This window comes from Cucurbita maxima, unplaced genomic scaffold, assembly GCF_002738345.1.
Source record: "Cucurbita maxima cultivar Rimu unplaced genomic scaffold, Cmax_1.0 Cma_Scf00030, whole genome shotgun sequence".
Lineage (NCBI taxonomy): Eukaryota > Viridiplantae > Streptophyta > Magnoliopsida > Cucurbitales > Cucurbitaceae > Cucurbita > Cucurbita maxima.
The window spans coordinates 1,982,667-2,002,317 of NW_019272046.1; the positions used below are offsets into that span (position 1 = coordinate 1,982,667).

General features: G+C 33.9%; 1 protein-coding gene across 2 annotated transcripts; it reads right to left on the reverse strand.

Moving 5' to 3' along the window:
* Positions 1-921: 921 nt before the first annotated feature.
* Positions 922-6,635, reverse strand: LOC111465897 (stomatal closure-related actin-binding protein 3-like). 2 transcript variants are annotated; one of them, XM_023110350.1, is made up of 13 exons: positions 6,373-6,635; positions 5,239-5,539; positions 5,017-5,145; positions 4,551-4,643; positions 3,744-3,884; positions 3,321-3,389; positions 3,085-3,168; positions 2,785-2,965; positions 2,439-2,555; positions 2,295-2,353; positions 1,915-2,049; positions 1,391-1,540; positions 922-1,238 (listed from the first exon to the last, which is right to left on the reverse strand). In XM_023110350.1, exons 2-13 carry the CDS (start codon positions 5,521-5,523, stop codon positions 1,206-1,208), a joined length of 1,476 nt encoding a protein of 491 aa, XP_022966118.1. In that variant the 5' UTR covers positions 5,524-5,539; positions 6,373-6,635; the 3' UTR covers positions 922-1,205. The 2 variants fall into 2 exon arrangements, with proteins under 2 accessions (XP_022966118.1, XP_022966119.1); XM_023110351.1 differs by lacking the exon at positions 6,373-6,635 and adding an exon at positions 5,975-5,992.
* Between the last annotated feature and the right edge of the window lie 13,016 nt (positions 6,636-19,651).

Here is a 19,651-nt window from a genome sequence, read left to right on the forward strand (position 1 = left end):
TTTTTTTTTTTTTTTTTTTTTTTTTTTTTTTTTTTTATTTAGGGTCAATACCAATTAATTTTAAATATAATATATATATATATTTTTTCCGACAATAAAGATTAAAAACTTTAAAAAATATATAAATGTCTTATTTATGGTTGGTTCAATCAAATACAGTCAACGTTTTTGACGAAAATTTGACTTGTTCATTATTAATTAATTTAATTAGCTAAATAATAATAATAATAATAATATAAAAAGTATCATTTATTCCTTGAAATTTTGAGTTGGGAATGAATATTGATAACAATAAATCCATTTTATTCCCTATTTTAGAGCATTTCTATTTCGTTATTTTTTTTTAAAAAAAAAACTTGTCCATTTACAATTCCTTCACATAAATAAAATAATGAAGTTATAATTAAAAATATATAATTCATAAAATCTGGTTAAAATTAAATATATATATATATATATATGTTATATATATATATATATATATATGTTATATATATATATATTACAGTCTCTTTTATTCTTATTTTATTATAAATTTAAAATGTTGTTTTACTTGTTAATTATGGTAACTTACCCCAAATAAATAACCAATATATACCCCTAAATCTAAACTAATAATTGTATCGAACTACATTTAAAATACTAATTTACACGTGTAAAACCGACAATTCTAGAGTTTGATTCAACTGCTAAGGAGTATAAGGAATAAAATATTGTCACAATAGAACGAAAACTTAAGTCGATTAGGTTGCATTAAGTGCTGACAAGAACAAGGTGCATAATCCTGCAAATCGACCTCAGTTTATGATGTTTAGCTGTCGAGAATCGTTCATACAAGAAACATGAACAACATATGTAACGGATATCAATAAAACTAAAAACGAAACCGTTACCAAAAATGGTAGTATGAACAATAGAAAATGGAATTATCAATCACAAATCAACCAATTGATAATAAGAAACTTAATAAGCTTTGTTACAACAGATGATTAGGCAGATAAAAAAAGATGCCTAAAACAGCTCAACATGATTAGTGAAAAAAAAAAATTGAACAAAATTACATTGCAAAGAAGCCAAATTTTCTTCACTCACAACCCATAGTACTATCACACACTCCTAAAAAAACCCTGCTTTAAAAAATTAACCAAAAAGAAAAAAGAAAACTCGGGTTTCTAACACGAAGATCAGTTGGTTAGTTTTCACTTCTATACTTGATCATCTGGTCCAGCCAGCATCACCTATCGAATCGTATGTTTTTAAGCTTTAGAACTCGTATAGACACGAGAGTTTATGCACAAAAACGAGTTGGGAGAGATTACCAAGCACGAAAAAGTTTCACAGTTGAAATGGAATGGGGTCATAATGAATATGATTCAAAGAAATTACTTACATTGCAGTCGTTGGCGTATTTTCTGGCAAGCATGATTGCGGCGTTTCTTTCTCGCTCTGATTCGAATTTCAACACGAACGATAGTCCTTTCCTTCCTTGCCAGAATAGTGCCTTGGTTGCGGTACTTCGGTCATCTCGAACTCCGCATAGCTAGAGTTGAAGAGGGAGATGATGAGAATAGACATTGGGAGAAATAGGTCGTGTAACTGCCTAAGCCTACAGCTAGCAGATATTGACCTCTTTGGGCTTTTCTTTTCGGGTTTCCTCTCAAGGTTTTTTAAAACACGTCTGCTAAGGAGAGATTTCCATACCCTTATAAAGAATATTTCGTTCCCCTCTCCAACCGGACATAGCTTTGGAAACCGCCACTAAACTCTTATCCCAAAAAGAACATAAAGAAAAGTTCACATCTCAATTAACTATACATATCATCTCCAAATCGTCCATTCTTTTCGCTCGGCGTCGTTTTCAATGTTTATAACAATTGATACCCGAGTTGTAAAATAAATAACTTGTTACGATACCTGCATCAAAGACGAATAATTCTCCCGTGCCTTAGTTATCCAACCTCTGGATAGCTTCATTCTCATTTTCCCAACATGAAATACATGAACAGAATGTGATGAATAATCTTGTCCGTTCATCTGGGATATAGTTACCTGCAGATTTAGAATCGAACGAGAATCGATGTTTAGAGAGTGGCCAGCATGATTACCCTCATAATCTAATGTGATTTCAATTATCGCATCGCTTCGCTTCGAGGGAAGAACTCAGTAAGCTAAGTACAGGTATAGCATGATCGAACTTTCTGATTACTACGTACAGCCAAGGCCGGGACGAAGTTTACACAAATTTGAAAGTAGACATGCATATATCGGATGTGAATCAGAGAGGATTATCATACATTGAATTCGGAGTTGGATTTTTGCATGAGCGTCTCAACATAAGTTCCGAGTCCTGAAACTGTCGAAGGTGATTTTGTCAGTTTTCCTTAACTCGGCTAGGCCGGGCAAAATATGACTCATAAGTGTCAATGAGAAAAACCAACCAGGTTCGATGGGACCGGTTGTCATCAAATCCACTTTTTGGCCATTGGACACTATTTCCACTTGTAAGGTTCGCCCGACATCGAGAGGTTCCAAGGCATAGATCGACTTGGTCGCACCTGATAAGAACATGAAACTGTTAAGGCAGAAAACAAACTAAACTAATACTAAGAAGCATATGTTAAGCCAGGTAATGAAGAAAAGGCAAAAGTTAATTCAAGACAATACAACGAAAAAGTCCACGGTATCGATGTTTTATGATCGAGTACCGTGTGTTCATGAACCTAAATGAGATTGACAAAGCTCCTATTATCTGGCTTGAGTCGAGGTCTAAAACAAAATCTTTACCTGTAATTACTTGCTTCCAGCTGCAATCGGACGACATTCGATACCATTGAATAGAACATTTTGAGAGTGAGGGTGCTGCATCTGAGGCACATTTGATTCTCAAAGATGAACCTAGAGTTTCCGAACCATCCAAGTCGTATAAACTCGACTTGTTCTCTGCAGCCCTTTTGCACATTGTGAGCTGGATAAATAATAAAGGCGAGGTTAGCAAAGGTCAACGGTTTTTCCGCATCAAAAATACTTTTCTCTACTCATATGCATCAAGATAATCCAAACGTAAATCCTAATTTCTTAACATGCCTCTCTTTGAAGCTTTGCGGAGATTATAGTTTTTTCTCGAATTGTAGCTCTTAGCGCACGTAGCTCATGTTCCATGCCCATCACCTATGCAAATATAAACACGAGTTTAAATAATAAGTGAAATCGAGTGTAAGATGATTAACTTCCCTGTAATTGCATATCCTTATTTTAAATTTTAAGGAGAATCGGAATCTTTGATTTGAAACCGAAACAAAAGACCTGATATTCGGATCTACCTTGCTTGGTTGATGCAATAGTTTAATTCTTCTAGCCTCTTGAACTTCATCTACTAGTCCTTCGACGTTCTGTCGATATCATGTAACATAAACATTGTAAGAATTGCTAAGTATTAAGAATCTTAAACCAAATCAAATTATCAACTTATGCTAAAAGTGAATGAAGATTATACAGATAAACTTAATGGCACATATAAAAGGCATCTCTTGTATATAAGCTTCCAGTTAATGCAGATCGTACGAGAAAATAAGGGAGAAAACGAGTTGATCGTGCATATATCAATCATATTTTCGGTCATATCGCTCATTTTTATTGCTGATTCTTTACAATGAACTGATCGTGCGTATATCTTCATAAATAAGGGAGAAAATGAAAACAGTAATTAACAGATAATGAGAAGGAGATATAGAAGAAATTTGGACCTGTTTTTTCGATTCGTCCGAATTTTTTTCCTGTTCATCAAGAGCTTCCCCAATTCGCTGCACGACAGCTCTTGCGCTCTCAATTTCAGCGCAAGCAAAAGATTTCTCTTGGTTAACCAACCTCTTAGCATCTTCAGAAGCCTAAAGTACACAAAAAAAAGTTATATTAGTTTGGCATTGCTACTAAGAGAAAACAAAGGGCACAAATTGTACTAGTCCAAACCCACCGCTCGTAGATATTGTCCTCTTTGGACTTTTTTTTTCGGGTTTCCCCTCAATGTTTTTAAAACGCATCTACTAGAGAGAGATTTCCACACCCTTATAAAGAATGCTTCGTTCCACTCTCCAACCGATGTGGGATCTCACAATCCACTCCCCTTCAGGGCCCAACGTCCTTGCTGGCCACCGCCTCGTGTCCACCCTCCTTCGGGGGGCTCAACCTCCTCGCTGGTACATTGCCCGATGTCTAGCTCTGATACCATTCGTAAGAGCCCAAACCCACCACTAGTAGATATTGTCTTCTTTGGACTTTCCGTTTCAGGCTTCCCCTCAAGGTTTTTAAAACGCATCTACTAGGGAGAGGTTTCCACACCATTGTAAAGAATGTTTCGTTCTCCTCTCCAACTGATGTGGGATCTCACACAAATAATAAATAACTTGACATGTGAAATACGTCAAATGTGGGTCCGATGTGTGAACATCGAACCCACATCTGCAAATATATACTTCGGATAATTGTACAGATAGATCATAAGAATAACATATTGAAGTGATATAAACATTATCTAAGAATGTGAATCTGATAACCTGTTTAAGAAAGGAAGCCAACTTTTTCACTTCAAACTTTTCTTGAATCAGCTCTCCTTCTTTTTGAGTTAACTTCACAGCTAAAGCTTCCACCTGAACGATTTATGATGGCAAGGAATGCAAAATATTGAGAACACTTGGAAAAAAGATTAGGAGGAAAACAACAATCAATACGGACGACACTTAGTTTCCAAAAGGAAGATTGTTAATATTAGGCACTTTCTGCAACTTTCGCAAGCTCGATCGATATCAAAGAGATCAACAAACTGACCACCAAAGAACGTGCACCAAAAACAAGAAAAAAGATTGATGATTTTACGTAACAATTTGAACAAATAACAAATATTCACCAAGAGAATATCTTTGCCCCTATGGCCAGAGAAGTGTTGTGAGTGAAGCTTTCGATATCAAAGTTCAACATGAGCTATAACGATCAATTGGAAATGAAAAGTCATGAGATACGAACCATGGAGATAGCTTTCTCCACATCCTCCTTATTTCGTCCAGCCAATCGACCTTTCAGAAACTCTAAAGCATCACGAAGCTTCTTCAAAATAACATGTCCCTCCAGTGAAGGCACTTCTCTGAGCTTTGCCTGAATCCCAAAGAACATCAATTACAATTCAGTTAAATGAGAGACGCGACATAGAATTGAAAATATAGAAGTTATTGTCAAAGTAGTTTGAACCTCATCAGACAGCTTAGCAGCAGAGGCCAAGTTCTTGTCAAATTTACAAGCAAGGTCACGAACCGAGAGTCGCTTATGCTGCTCAGACAAGTGTGTAGTCTCCTCTTCGATAACCTCTTTAAGAGAAGGGCCCTGGTTTACATCCTGAGGCTCTTCTAAAATCTGATTGTCAGGTCCTAGTTTATATTTCGGAAATTGATTCGAAGCAAAGCTAACATCAACCGAAACTGGCAACATTGCCTCCATGTTCACAGTTTCTTCAAACTCAGGACTAATCTTCGTCATTGATCTGAACTCGATTCTGTATTAAACCAAGGAGATTCACTTTTCATGTAAATTCAATGATGAAAAATAAGAACAATCCAATGCCCCAGATGGGGAAAATGCATTCTTATACTTCATCTCATACATTAATCAATACCTAATAGCAGATCAATTGAATTTTAGGGCGAATCAACGGATTGATTCGAAAAAATAATGAGAGGGAGAGGTTAACAAAGAACAAATCAAGTAGACAAGAACTTTATACAACATAAAAAGATATAGTAAGTAAACCAAACAATGGAAGATTAGAAGCATATTTGTTTGTTCTTTCACCAAATCCCTGAAAAAATCCACCAAATTTCAACAAAACTCCAACGGATGCAACCAAAAATCTCTCTCTCCCCAAGGAAGAATGTTTTTGTCAAACCCACATGGCCAAAAAACATACAGAATCATGGAAGAAATTTCGCACCCAGAAAGGAAAATCCACACAGAAATCCCCCTGTTCTTGAAATGGAGTGTTTCTTTCCAGTAAAAGAGATGAAACTTAAGAGGACAAAAAGAAAATGAAAATAGAAACACAACATTCAGAGTAAACAAAAAGAGGTCTAGGAAGCTACAGTCCGAACCCTCCAATCTACGTTACTCAATGACTCATTCATACCAATTAAGACAAATTAACACATAAAGCAACCAATAAATTCAATAAAAGAAGAAACCCAGAATCAAAAAAGTGCTACCAGGCAGAGAATTCATCTCCAATCAACTTCAAAGTTGAAAAAAACGCTTCAAGGGTTTAAAAAAAGAGAAACAACAAAACCCCAGATGATGAGCAACAAAATGCAGCTCAAAAACTCCAAGAAAACTTACAGATTAAAGGAAAAGTAAGATGAAAAACATGGAACCAAGGCAAACCCAGATCAGAAACAAGGTCTTCCAGCTAGAGGAGAGCAAAAAAAAAGGGGGAAACAAAGAGAAGGAGAAGGAGAAGAGGAAGAATCTAAAGAGAGAGGTTGGTTATGGCATGCTTTTTGTAAAGGGGGAAAAAAGGAGGAGAAGGGCTAAATGGAAAAGAGCCTAAAGGACCCAAAGACCTGGTCTGTGTGTCACTGGCCTCTCTGTCCTGGGTCTTGGCATGTCCCCTTTTGTCAGCAAGAATGAATAAAAGAATGAAATTTGCAAATTTGCCCTTCCTTCACATCTCTTGTAGTATTCGAACAGTACCCTACAAACCCCAAATTTCTGATCAGACCCCTCACAACTATTTGTTTTTCTTCAATTCATGAGGATTTGTATTCTTCTTCACATTAAAGATTCAATCTTTTATTTCATACAACTTGGTGCAAGTTTTATTGGTTTTTCGATTGATTCAACCATTTTAATTTCTTATCCAACCCGTGAGTTCTCTTTTCGATCGTAGAAGTTCGTTCAATGTTAGAATCAGTTTATCACTTTTTTGTGTTTTTTACCCTATTTTTTAAAACTAAACTCAATTTATATTCACCCAAATAGTTAAAACATTGGATTCTCGGTCCATAATTTTAAGAATCTTAATGCTATTTAAGAATCTACCCGGAGTAGTTTTGAAAAAAAAAGTTTCAAAAGTAAGTAAACAACAAATAAATTTATTAACTGACATCAACTATAACAAAGGTCAACTTATTTGAAATACGCTCGTATTTCAATTATTTCTATAAAAAATTATAAATAAAAAGAAAAAATGAGGGATTACCAAATTATAAAAATAATTTTAGTACTATATATTATTATTATTTTTCTTAGAAAATACTTTTGAAATTTCCATGCTTCACCATGACACCATCATTGTTTCTTCCCTCTGGTAAAAAAGTGATTACTTGGTGAAATTTTTTTTTTTTTTTCTTTAAACAAAATAAAAATAAATAAAAAGACATTCAAAAAAGAAAAGGCTGCCGGTGAATATATGAAAGCTGCCATCCCACGCGCCTGCCCCACCATCTCCGGTGGCTCCACACCTTAAAATAATACCTGGTGGCGCGTGGGATTACGCGAGTGGGTCTATCGTTGGAACCATTAGGCTGGGCCGTCTGTCTGGTAACCGCTTGTGTCCAAATAAATACCTTACATCCGGGATTTACGGTAATACCACATAATTTCTTTTTTCTTTTTTTTTTATTTATTTATTTTAGTTTTATTTATCACCTAATTGTACTTGAAATTTAATTAATAAAATTATAGGAATTAACAAAAAAATTCTAATTTAATTAATTTAATACGTAAAAAATTATTGAAGTATTATACTATTTCGAATAATGAGTGTATTAATAAATTACATCGAATTAATTTAAATAAAAAAAATTGATACTTTTGTTTGACAATTTTTTTTTTTTTTAATGATAGGGACTATATTGTTAAAAATTATAAAAGAAAATTTTTAATATGGATGATAAGCTTTTTAATTAGAATTGATAATGAAAGTTTTAGAAGTATATAACAAATTAAAATTAGGATTAAATATATTTAATATAGGTTACCATTATAAGAAGTTTTTTATTTTTTTCAAAAGATTATTTTTAAAAATTTTGTATTTATTTTAGATTAAATTTGGGTAATATATTTATTTTTGTAATTATTATTATAAATAATTTGCATGTAAATGGATAATAATAATAATAATTAAAAAAAAAAAAAAAAGATGGGAATGCGTGGCATGATTATGATGGGGCAAAGGGATCATACGATTGTGATAGAGAAAGGAATAAGAAGATATCACTATTAAAGGATTGTTTGGTCAACCTTTTCTTTTGTTTGTGTTGACCAAATTTCATTTATATTTTAATTTCCATTGATGGTATTCGAGGAGAATTATATTTGTCATACTAATTTGTCACGATCGGAAAATTTCAAATTTGGGTTGGTGACTAAAAAGATAAAAGACTAAAGAAAATAAAATAAAAGTATACTATAAAATATGGTAACTTTTGAATTAAATTAAAATAAATAATATTACTATTAAATACAGAATGTGAGACGACATGTCATATTTACTGAATAAGAAAAAATGAGTTTAAAATAACATTACAAAATAAAATTAAAAAAATATTTAAAATATAAGATGGACTGAACGCTCTGGAACGACCTTTTCTGTAATCGTGCCTCTCTTAAACGCTCCCTCACCTTTACCGACTCTACCTATAGACAATTAAAAGAAGAAAATAAAAGTTTAAATGGGATTTGGAGAATAAAAATGTAAAATATTTTTAAAAATAAAATTATAAATTTTGTTTCAAATAGTCTTCCATGTTTTAAGGAATAATATTATATTTATTTTCTTTTTGAAAATACGTGAGTGCATTTTGTTGAAGTATTTTGAAATGGATTTCAAAAGTCTTACCATTTTAATATTAAAAAAAAAACTACATTTTATAAATTATCTTTCAAACTTTTAATATTCTTAATTTAATTAATTATCCATTAAATCTATACATTTTATTATTGGTTCTTTTTTATAAAAGTAATACAAAATAACTATTTCCAAGATATAAAATCCAAAAAACCCACTAATTAATGTTACTTAAAACATCTTAATCTTTTTATAATAATTAATCATTTAAATTACAAAAATGAACTATTATAGAATTTTTTTTTTTTTTCTAAAGGATTTATTTTGAACTTATAAATAAAACTAAAATTAAAGGCATGGAAATTAAAATAAATATGAAATTGAAAGGAAAAAAATGGAAAGTCAAGAATTGACTTAAAAATAATTTGATATTGACCTCTCATACCCCTAAAATCCTTCATTTATGTGTTGTCAATTTGAAAAGAACATAAAAATATATTAAAATAATAAAATTAAATTCAGTTATATACTTGTATTTGATATATTATTTGAAAGTAAACCCATTTGACTAAAATATACCTTAATTATTACTCCCTATATAATGTATATTGCTGATCTTGCTTTTATTTGTAACCCTATTATATTTTTAATTCTTTTTTAAGTTTTTAATTCAATATTTTCTTTCATGTATAATAAATAAAGTATTTATCTTTTAATTAATCAATTATTTGTGTGTTACAAAAATGTTAGAGAATTAGGAGAGACAAGAACAAAACATTATTGTTCTAAAGTTCAATGCACTATACCCCATCAAATAACTTTGTTTCTATAAGTGGCAGACCTACATTATGGACGTTATATATATATATATATATATATATATATATATAGATATGTTATGATTTACGAATGCAAAGAGTGTAGTAAGGCTTACACGCTATGTGTATGTATCGGATAACTAACCATCAATAGTCACTAAAGAGTGATTGCGGAAAATGGTATTTGGTGAGTAGATTATACGCTATGTGTTTCGAAACTACCAAGGTTTTTCGATTTTGATTGATTATCGTGTAATAGTTTGCATATCTGAACCCAATGGGGAGCACCTTACCGAGTATGTTAATACTCGCACTGTTTTTAAAATAAATTTTAGGTAAGGGCAAGATTGGGGCACTAGAGTGACCGAGAGAGTGGAGAAGCTAGTCATGGAGCAACTCCAAAATCTTTATGTTTTCTCTATTTAAGATGTTTTGCATTGTGTGACAATTACTCTCGCCCTTGAATAAGTCAACCAACTCAAACTCGAATGGTTAGCTGCACAAAGGTTCAATTTTGAAACGTCCACCCTTATTCTTGGAAAAAAGTTTTGAAATATTAGTTTAGAGAAAGTTATTAACGTTTTGACCTTATCGTTAAAACATTTTGAGGATTTGAAAAAATTACGATGATGTTCCTCGATATGTTCTTGGAGTTTCTTTTGGATTTCGAGTAGACCAACTTTTCATGGAGGGTTTCTTACATTAACCTCAACCTCGACCTCGATCTCGACCTCTTAACTTTGGCCTTAGCTTGTCACATCCACTTTTTCTCGATCGAACTTTGTAACTTTGATCTTATTGCTTCATCTTTTCAATACCTCGTTGTCATATCGTTAGTGCCTTGTCGACAACTCTACTGGTCACACTTTTTCTCTCTAGATATTTCTTGTTTGATTCCCTCCCATGATAAGATTTTCTTTTGGTTTTTGAGTATGAGGTTTCTTTTTTCTCTAGACGTTTCTTTTTGGGATCTCAAACAAGTTGTTCCTCCTCTTGAATCTTCTCGAAAGGGGCTTGATTGCCCAATCATGCCAGGATCTGAATTAGGTATTAGTTTTTTGTCTTGAGCTTCACGATCTCTCTCTAACTGATCTTGATCTTATTGAGTAGAAGGCCGAAGAGGTGTACCTTCCTACATTCTTCATAGGTGACAATCCTCATATGAATCATCTCTATTTTCACTTCGATTGGTGGACTTTCAAGCATTTTTTTTTCTTTCCCACATATGATGCTAACTTTTTTCTATCCTAATATGGACACAATAAAATATTTAACCATCATGTGACAACAATAAACCTTCATATGAATGTATAAGTTAGTTTAGAGTTAAGACTAGAAAATCAAGATTAGGCTAGACCAAAATGACTCAGAATAGGGGACGCTGATAGCAAACCGACCAAGAAACTTGGATTTCAACTTCGTTCATGTTTAGCTCGTTTTACAAATTTATAGCCTCATTTAGCGTTTAAGATAAGAAACTAAAAATAAAACGGTTAGAACCCTATAAAATTTAAGATATATGAGAGAGGAAAGGATGGAAGGATTGGTTTAAAAGTCATTGATTTGTTTGATTAATGAATAAAGTATGGTTTGGGTTTAAATTAAATGTTAGTGGGGAAGTCTTAGTAGGTGAGAATTGGAACTACTTATTGTCCCAAATCATTAGATTTCTAACATTTGGGGTTCATTTAATTTTTATCCATCATTATGCCCAACAACACCATGCCCCACCAAAGTTCTCATAAACTATTGGATTAATTCACATAAATATTGATTTAAGAATGATTAAGAATGATGGGTTCTTGAGTAAAAATTAAAATCCAAAAATTATGAACCCTAAATTCCAATTCTATGTTCTACAAATATACATAATCCAAGTCACACCTCCTATAGTCTTCAAAGCAATAATGGAAGGTGAAAGAGATTGCATGGTTGGTTGAGATTCCAATCTCTCTCCCCTTGTGTCCCTACTCTTTATTCATTCAATCTCGATCTTATTGGTGTCACATACACACTACTCCACATCACACAGATTACTAATATAGTTGAACCGAAAAATTGGGTTGATCTTGTAGGAATGGTTTAGTAAGTTTTTTTATCGGAATGTTCCGTAGAAGTATATAAAGAGTGGCTTACTAATCTTTTTCATCAGGATGTTAAGTAGATTTCTAATATATAAATACTTAACCATAAATTGATGATGAATAGCGTTGTTCATATGACTTGATAACCTAGTTAATCAAGATTTTTCAACCCAGTTTTGATCTTATTTAACTCAATCGAACCCTACGTTACTTTTGAAAATATTAAGAATATTTAACGTTTGCGACTTGTAAATGTTTGATATTTGAACTTTATGAGATCTTAATTATTAATGTAACATGTACGGTAGAAAAATAGGGTTTTTAAAAATTATTAAAAAAAAGAACAACCCGACAAGCTAGCTCAATCGAATTCGAAAATAGAGATTTGGGTTGGTATTTTTTGAACTCGGTAACGAGATAAGATTGTAATGATGAGAGTAAGACTTAGAATATAGGAATCTTTCAACAAATTTTCTCTCTCTATTTGATGGCCTTGAAAACAAAAATGGAAGATGGAGATGGTTTTATTTTATTTTGTTCCCAAAATCATCTCTATCCTTAGGGAAGTGAAATGGCTTCTTTTGAAGCGGGTGGAAAAGACATGGGGAATTAGGGGTTTTCTACAATGTTCAAAGTAGGTAGCAATGGCACATGGTAGGGTCCTCAAAAGCACATAATAAAAGGAAAATCCTTCCTTAGGCCCTATCCCTTTTTCAAACTATCCCATGGAATCTCAACATTTTACCCCAAACCCTAATGTTTCCCCCTACCCTCCATCTATGCTATGCTATCGAGAATGTACCTTTTTGATGCTTTCTTGTTTAAGTTTTGTAATAGTTTAAACCGACAGCTAGTCGATATGGTCTTTTTTGGGCTTTTCCTTTCGGGTTTCCTCACAAGGTTTTTAAACCGCGTCTGTTAGTGGCTTTCCCTCAAGGTTTTTAAAATAAATATACTTGGGAGATGTTTCTACACTCTTGTAAAGAATATTTCAGATGTAAGATCTCACAATCCACCTCCCTTCGTGTCCCAACGTCCTCGCTAGCACTCGTTCCCTTCTCCCATCAATGTGGAACCTCCAAATCCATTCCCTTTCGAGGTCCAGCGTCCTTGTTGGCACACTGCCTCATGTGCACCCCCTTTTGGCACATCGCATGGTGTCCGATTCTGATACCATTTGCATCACTTGTATGTGCCACCAATTGTGAGATCCCACATCGGTTGGGGGGGGGGGGAACAAAACATTTTTATATGGGTGTGAAAACCGCCCCCTAGCATATGCGGAAGGAAAAACCTAAAGAGAACAATATCTACTAAAAGTGAGCTTGAGATATTACAAATTTAGTGTCATATGTTTTAGCTACTCGAGTGAATATTCAAACTTCTTATTAATGTATTTTAAAAGCTTGACTTTCTATTTGAAAATCGTCTATTATTTGATATGAACGTCTTAAGTTGGTTCACTTATGAAACTTCAGTAATATAACTTAAGTTTGTACATGTATAACGGAGAATTTTACTCCATAAAAATGACCAAAACAACCTAGATTATATCTTCTCATACAAACATTAATGATATGAAGTAATCTTCCAATTATAACTACAAACATGAATGATTAAGACCTCAACTTTTCTATCTATATGTCAGACGACAATATATTATATCAAAATCTAATAAAAAGAGACGTATGACCCGTTCAAATCAAAACTAATGAACATTGAAGCGACGTATCACCCGATCAAATCAAAATTAGTGAAATAGGGAAGACGAATGTTTTTTTCCCCCTAATATTAATGATATCAAAATAAAAAAGAAAGAGGAAGCACACAACGTGATGTATATTCCAAAGTTTGCCAAAAAGTACACCAAACATATTGCATGCATATTGTTGCTTAGAATGTGACATTTTTGGTGCCAAACTTTGAAAGAGACACACCAAACATGTAGCTTGTTTTTCAAGGGAAAATCCCTTTCATTTCTTTAATTTGTTGGGTTATTAAATTTGCATTATGTTAATGAATTATTACTCGTGGTCCGAAAATAATAATTTAGTATCTAAACTTTAGTTTATAACAATTTAATCTTTTCTTTTATACATTCACGTCTAAAAACTAATTAGAGACTAAATGTGTGTTTGTAAGTTATAAAACCAAAGTCGTTTATGTAATAAAATCGATACTTAATTTTGACAGAGTTAAGAAATGAACTGTTACAATGTTTAAAGCATACTGTGGCACTCGAGTAAATGAGGAATAGATGAAAGACTTAAAAGTATTAAAAATTATTACTTATACCAACAAAGTGTAATTTTTTTTAGCTTACTCCGACAAATTCTACGTTGGGTGAGCTCCTAATAATTTTTCTAAGAAGCATGTGAGTGAGAACAAATTATGTTGGAATGACTCGTGTTGATTTATGAAGATAGTCATCACTATTAGAAGCAAGAAGAAGATAACTTGATCATGTCACAAGAGATGCACGGGAATGCAGAAGCCATTATGTGTTGAATCTAAATTTCAAATTCTAAAAATTGGTTCTGACCGTACACACCGTGCCTAAATTGAAATGGAAGGACTAAATTGTCATTTTCATAAAAAAAAAATTGGGAGTATGGTTCTTTTTATGCCTAAATCTTTTTAGTACAATTAAAGAAAGTTAACTCTTGGCCGCCGCTCATCTCCGCCCTTAGTCGGAACTGATTTCATCGCCGGCCGCCTATGATTCAAGAAATCTTGTGCCCTCCGCCACTCGCCAAAGCTCGTCGGAGTTAAAAGAGTAGCCGCCACATCTCTACTCCAATTGCGCCCAACCGCCGCCTCTATATTCGATTTGGGTCACAACGCCGTCGGAAAGGTCTACCACAAGGGCACGGTACTGGTAAAGAAAGTGACCGATTCTGTCAGATCGATTTGACCGGTTCACATGGACAGTGGACAGTGTTTTATTGTCTTTGGTACCAACTTATTATTCTCTAATTACTATATCCCAATTATGTGCTGATGATTACTAACTTAACGTCAAGGTAGAGTATTTTGAGATTCTACATCGGTTGAAGAGAAATGTAAAACTTTCTCTCTAATAGATACGTTCTAAAACTGTGAGATTAACGACGATACGTAACGGACAAAAACAAACAATATCTATACGCTAATCCCTTAATAGGTGCATTTTAAAAACTTTGAGAGAAGTCCGAAAAGAAAAGTCCAAAGAGATAATATCTGGTAGGGTGAGTTTGAGTAGTTACAATATATGTAAAAACTCTTATAAATATTTTTAATATAAATAAACGAGAATAATTTTAGATGTTTTTATCATATTGTTTTTGTAACAACTCAAGTTCACCGCTAACAAATATTATCTACTTTAATTCGTTACATATAGTTATCAGTCTCATGGTTTTAAAACATATCCGTTAAGATATGTTTTGTTTCTTTCCACAACCTACCTGAGATCTCACAATTCACCATTTGAAGGCTCATTATTCGTTAAAAATAAGGGTTCTTACAGAAAAAAAAAAAAAAAGAACAATCCTAGTCTACCTCAATCGAGTTATTTTTTGATCTAATTAGAAACAGAGTTAACAAAAACGTGTAAGAGGATCATATAAATATTTTTCTTAAACTTGAAGAAGGTAATTTTTTTTCGTGATTATTAAAATTCTTCCTAGCTAATAAGCATTCGAGCCAGTAAAAAGCACTACACTAGTGTGCATGTTTCTCTTGTTGTTGTAAGTCACATTCTTTTACTCTCAAACAAATCTTAAGGTTGTTGTCTAAGTGAAGGTCAAATGTGTTAACCTTTTCGAGTTTTGTCAATAATAATTTGACGCCATTTGCGGAGAAGAAAATGCTTGCTAGAAAGATGAACATGTCATATATGAACTAAGATAGGAATGATTTAGATGAGGAGCGTCGCTTGCGAAGAATGACATCCTACTCGACCACAAAGTAGCTTGAATCTTATTTTTTCTTGGGTTGATTCTTTATGGTTTTTAATAGATTAGACTACACAAAGGTCTACCGTACGGGGCGAAATAGGTAGAGCTTACGGTAGGGTTGGACCCATGGAAAAGAGGGTCTTAAAAGTTAGCCCATCCCAAGTTGTATTACAATAATATGGGAAGGGACCCAAGATATACAAGACTAGTGACCAATTAATAGCCTTCGCCTTTACCCTCTGGCTGGCCTGTTTTTGTTAGGTTCTTGCTGACTTTTGGGTTCAAAATTAATGCTAATAATAAGGGCAAATATTTGAAAAAGTTGTTTTTTTAATTAATTAATTAATTAATATAGTGGTTGGAATGGGTAACCTAAACTATATTTGACAACAATCATTTATTTTGCTTTTAAACTTAGCCTTTCAAATAATTTATGAAACCAACATCAAAAGGTTGGTAATAGTTTTAATCAAAATATCTCGTTTTAAAAGCAATTTCAAAAGTTTCAATAATATTTTTTTCGTTAATTTTAGATAAAAATTGTTAATATTTTATTTCAAAAAATACGGTTGATATTTTCGAAAAACTTACAAATATATATATATATCTTAATAACTTTGAATTTTTTAATTTATTTAAAAAAAAAAAGGTCCTAAGTCCACCTAGTAGATTTTGTCCTTTTTGCGCTCTCTTTTTCGGACTTTCTTTTAAGGTTTTAAAAACATGTCTGCTAGGGAGAGGTTTTCACACTCTTATAAACAGTGTTTCGTTTTCCTCCTCAACCGATGTGGGATCTCACAATCCACCTCTCTTCAGAGCCCAACGTCCTCGCTGACACATCGTTCTTTCTCCAATCGATGTGGGACCCTAACCAAATTCACCCCCTTTGGGACCCAACGTCCTTACTGGCACACTGCCTCGTGTTTACCCCTCTTGTTGTACTTGGTGTTTGGCTTTCATCACTGATATTATTTTTTGGGTGGTGTCCGTGCAAGTTCCTTTAAATTTAAAGGTAAGTCCAATTGTAGGTGTGAATAATACTTCTTTCTTATTGCAATCTATGCTGACAAAATTTTCGGCTAGCCAGTCCATTCCTAATATGACATCGAAATCCGTCATATCTACTACTTTCAAGTTTACTTGGACGGTTTGTCCAACTATTACTACTTGTCCGTCCTTTACTCTATTTTTAGTAACTTGTGAGATCCCACACATCGGTTGAGGGAGGAGAACAAAACACCGTTTATAAGGGTGTGGAAACCTCTACCTAGCAGACACGTTTTAAAAACCTTGAGGGGAAGCCCGGAAGAGAAAACCCAAATAAGACAATATCACCTAATAGTGGACTTAAGCCGTTACATCCTTACGATTAATATCACGTTTAAAAAATATCTCTAAAGTATAAAAAAACTGTTTCAAAGGTTTCATTACCATTAATACTTACCAGTATTTGAGTTGGATGTATGATAGTGAATACCTAGATTTTAATTAACTATAGTGATAGCAGTAATTAGTTAACCTAAATGTTGATTAAATATAGTAAAAGGAACCAACGGTATTTATTTTATATGATAATAGCTAATTAATTTGTATGATTAATGATTGACCTATAAAAATTAATATCAACCTCGCTAAATTTGATTAGGGAATTTAAACCTACCCTCTAAAATAAAACACATAGTTGATAGTACATAAAATAAATGCGAAAACATGCTGCCATTAACTACATAGCTCAATAAGATATGATTTGTCACTTAGGCCACTTGGAGCCTAACCTGGCGTAGAAGTGATTGATTAGTTGATTGAACTCAGTTGGGTGTCACAATCGTACTGTTGTACCAATGAAATAATGATTGTGCGACACTTGTTCTTATTAGATGATGAAAGTCACGTATCGGCTAATGAGTTATAATCAAGGAATACTCTCTCCATTGGTGTGAGACTTTTTCGGGAAGGCCAAAGCAAAGTCATGAGAGCTTATTCTCAAAGTGGATAATATCATACAATTGTGGAGAGTCGTGTTTGTCTAACAGTTCTAACCCAATAAACAAGTCAGCCGTGAGAAATTTGGACGTCGCGAACAATGTCGATGTATGTTCATGTCTCGAGTCATGTTTGTAAGAAATGTTTTAGAAAATATGAGCAATAAAGTACACTTGAAAACGACTTGAAAGAATTGAGGAAAACAAGGTTATATGACTATAAGCAATTAAAGGAATGCCACAGATTAAATAGCATATGACTTAGGGTAGGAAGAATTGACAACTAGTTATATCTCCTATAATAGATTTGGAGGCATTTTAGTCTTGACGAGTGTAGACATGTTTTTTGTGAACGGTCATATACCTCCATATTGACACAACATGAAATATTAAAGACCTATTTTAGATGAAAGCATGTAAAACGAGTTTGGAATGAACATCCGGCCATGGACAACACGTCCTAGACAAGCATGACCAGGACATCTGACATGCGACCATAGACAACTCGCCTTGGACAAGCATGACCATAACATCCTCCCCCACTCAATTGGTTGACGTCTCTGTCTACCAACTCTTCACAAACTTAGTGATGTAGGTTGAGGTTGACTTTAGGTCTCTTGACGCGCTTCTAGCGAGGAGTCTCCTCCAATCTTCAAGAAATTGTTGAAAACCACATCTTGGTTTGTTGACTTTTGGCGTCTTCTTTGTCAGTATCGCCTCTCTATGCTTGATGTCTTCTTGGTCGAGAGGGTAACGTTTCATGTTACTGACATGGACAACCGGGCTAGTCCACATCCATGGGAGCAATTGGATCCTATATGATGCCTTCTCGATTTTGTGGATAACTTTGACTGGTCCATAGCATTTTCGCACCAGCCTTTAACTCTTGTTACATTGATCTCGGAGTTGACTTGACCTCAACTTGATCAGAACTCTCTCTCCGTCTTGAAACTGTTGTGGCCGACGCTTATGACTGACCCTTTTCTTTATTCATCTTGATGGTTCTTCTGCGTGAGCATGTGTTGTTTCAGAGGTTTGTCTATATGTCCCTTCTTCAGTGGAGGTTTTGGCTTGGTGTTTCTCCCCAACCCTTGGGTGACCACTAACAGCAGGCTTTGTGGGTCTAATGGACCCAACTGTTAGCAAGTCATTTAGCTGCTTATAGAATTCAGCTAGCTGGAGTTGAGTCGTATGACATTCATTTGTGGCAGGCGATCTCGTCCCTGATATAACATCAATATCATTATTTATCTGCCCAAGTGGAGATAAATACTTTGTCTGACTTCCTTATCTCACATCGCGATGTTTTCTGAATTGACAGTCAGGCTTGTGTTGGGTTGGCTCGCTTGAACTTCCTCTTCAAATACACAATAATGGTAGCGAGCGTAAGTTTCATCCTGGCTTAGATTCTTTCTCAATTATAGTGTTGACATCATTTTTACCCCTCCTAGTTGACGAGTATTTGTTTTGATAATCGTCCGGTTGGAACCCGTTATTACTAAGCTCTTTGCTAAGGACATGAAAATTACTTTGTGTTCTAGTAGGAAATCCATCCCTAACACGATGGCAAAGTCGTCCATCTTGACTATCACAAAGTTGGTTCGTCCAGTCCAAGTACCCAGCTTGATGAGAGTTCTCTTCGCAACTCCTAAGATGTGAAAGCTACTGAATTTACGACCTTCATCTTTCCTGCGTCTTGATGCTAAAGGATATTTAAGCGTTTTGCTTTGGTCTCTGTCATGAATTTGCGGGTGGCCCAGAGTTGATAATAGTGTTTCTGGCTACTCTATAATTAACCTAGGCCTCGACATACATGAGACCGGGTTCCATTGGCTCTTCTATTTCTTATGGAGAGCAGACATGTAATTTAGTCATCCCCGCGAAGGTGTCTAACATTTTCAACTAATGGTATTTTGTTTCTACCGTCTCATACTCAACTTCTAAAATTTTCAAAGTTTTGCTTGGAAGGCGTATAGTGCCACCTTCTTTGAGCATTTGAATACTT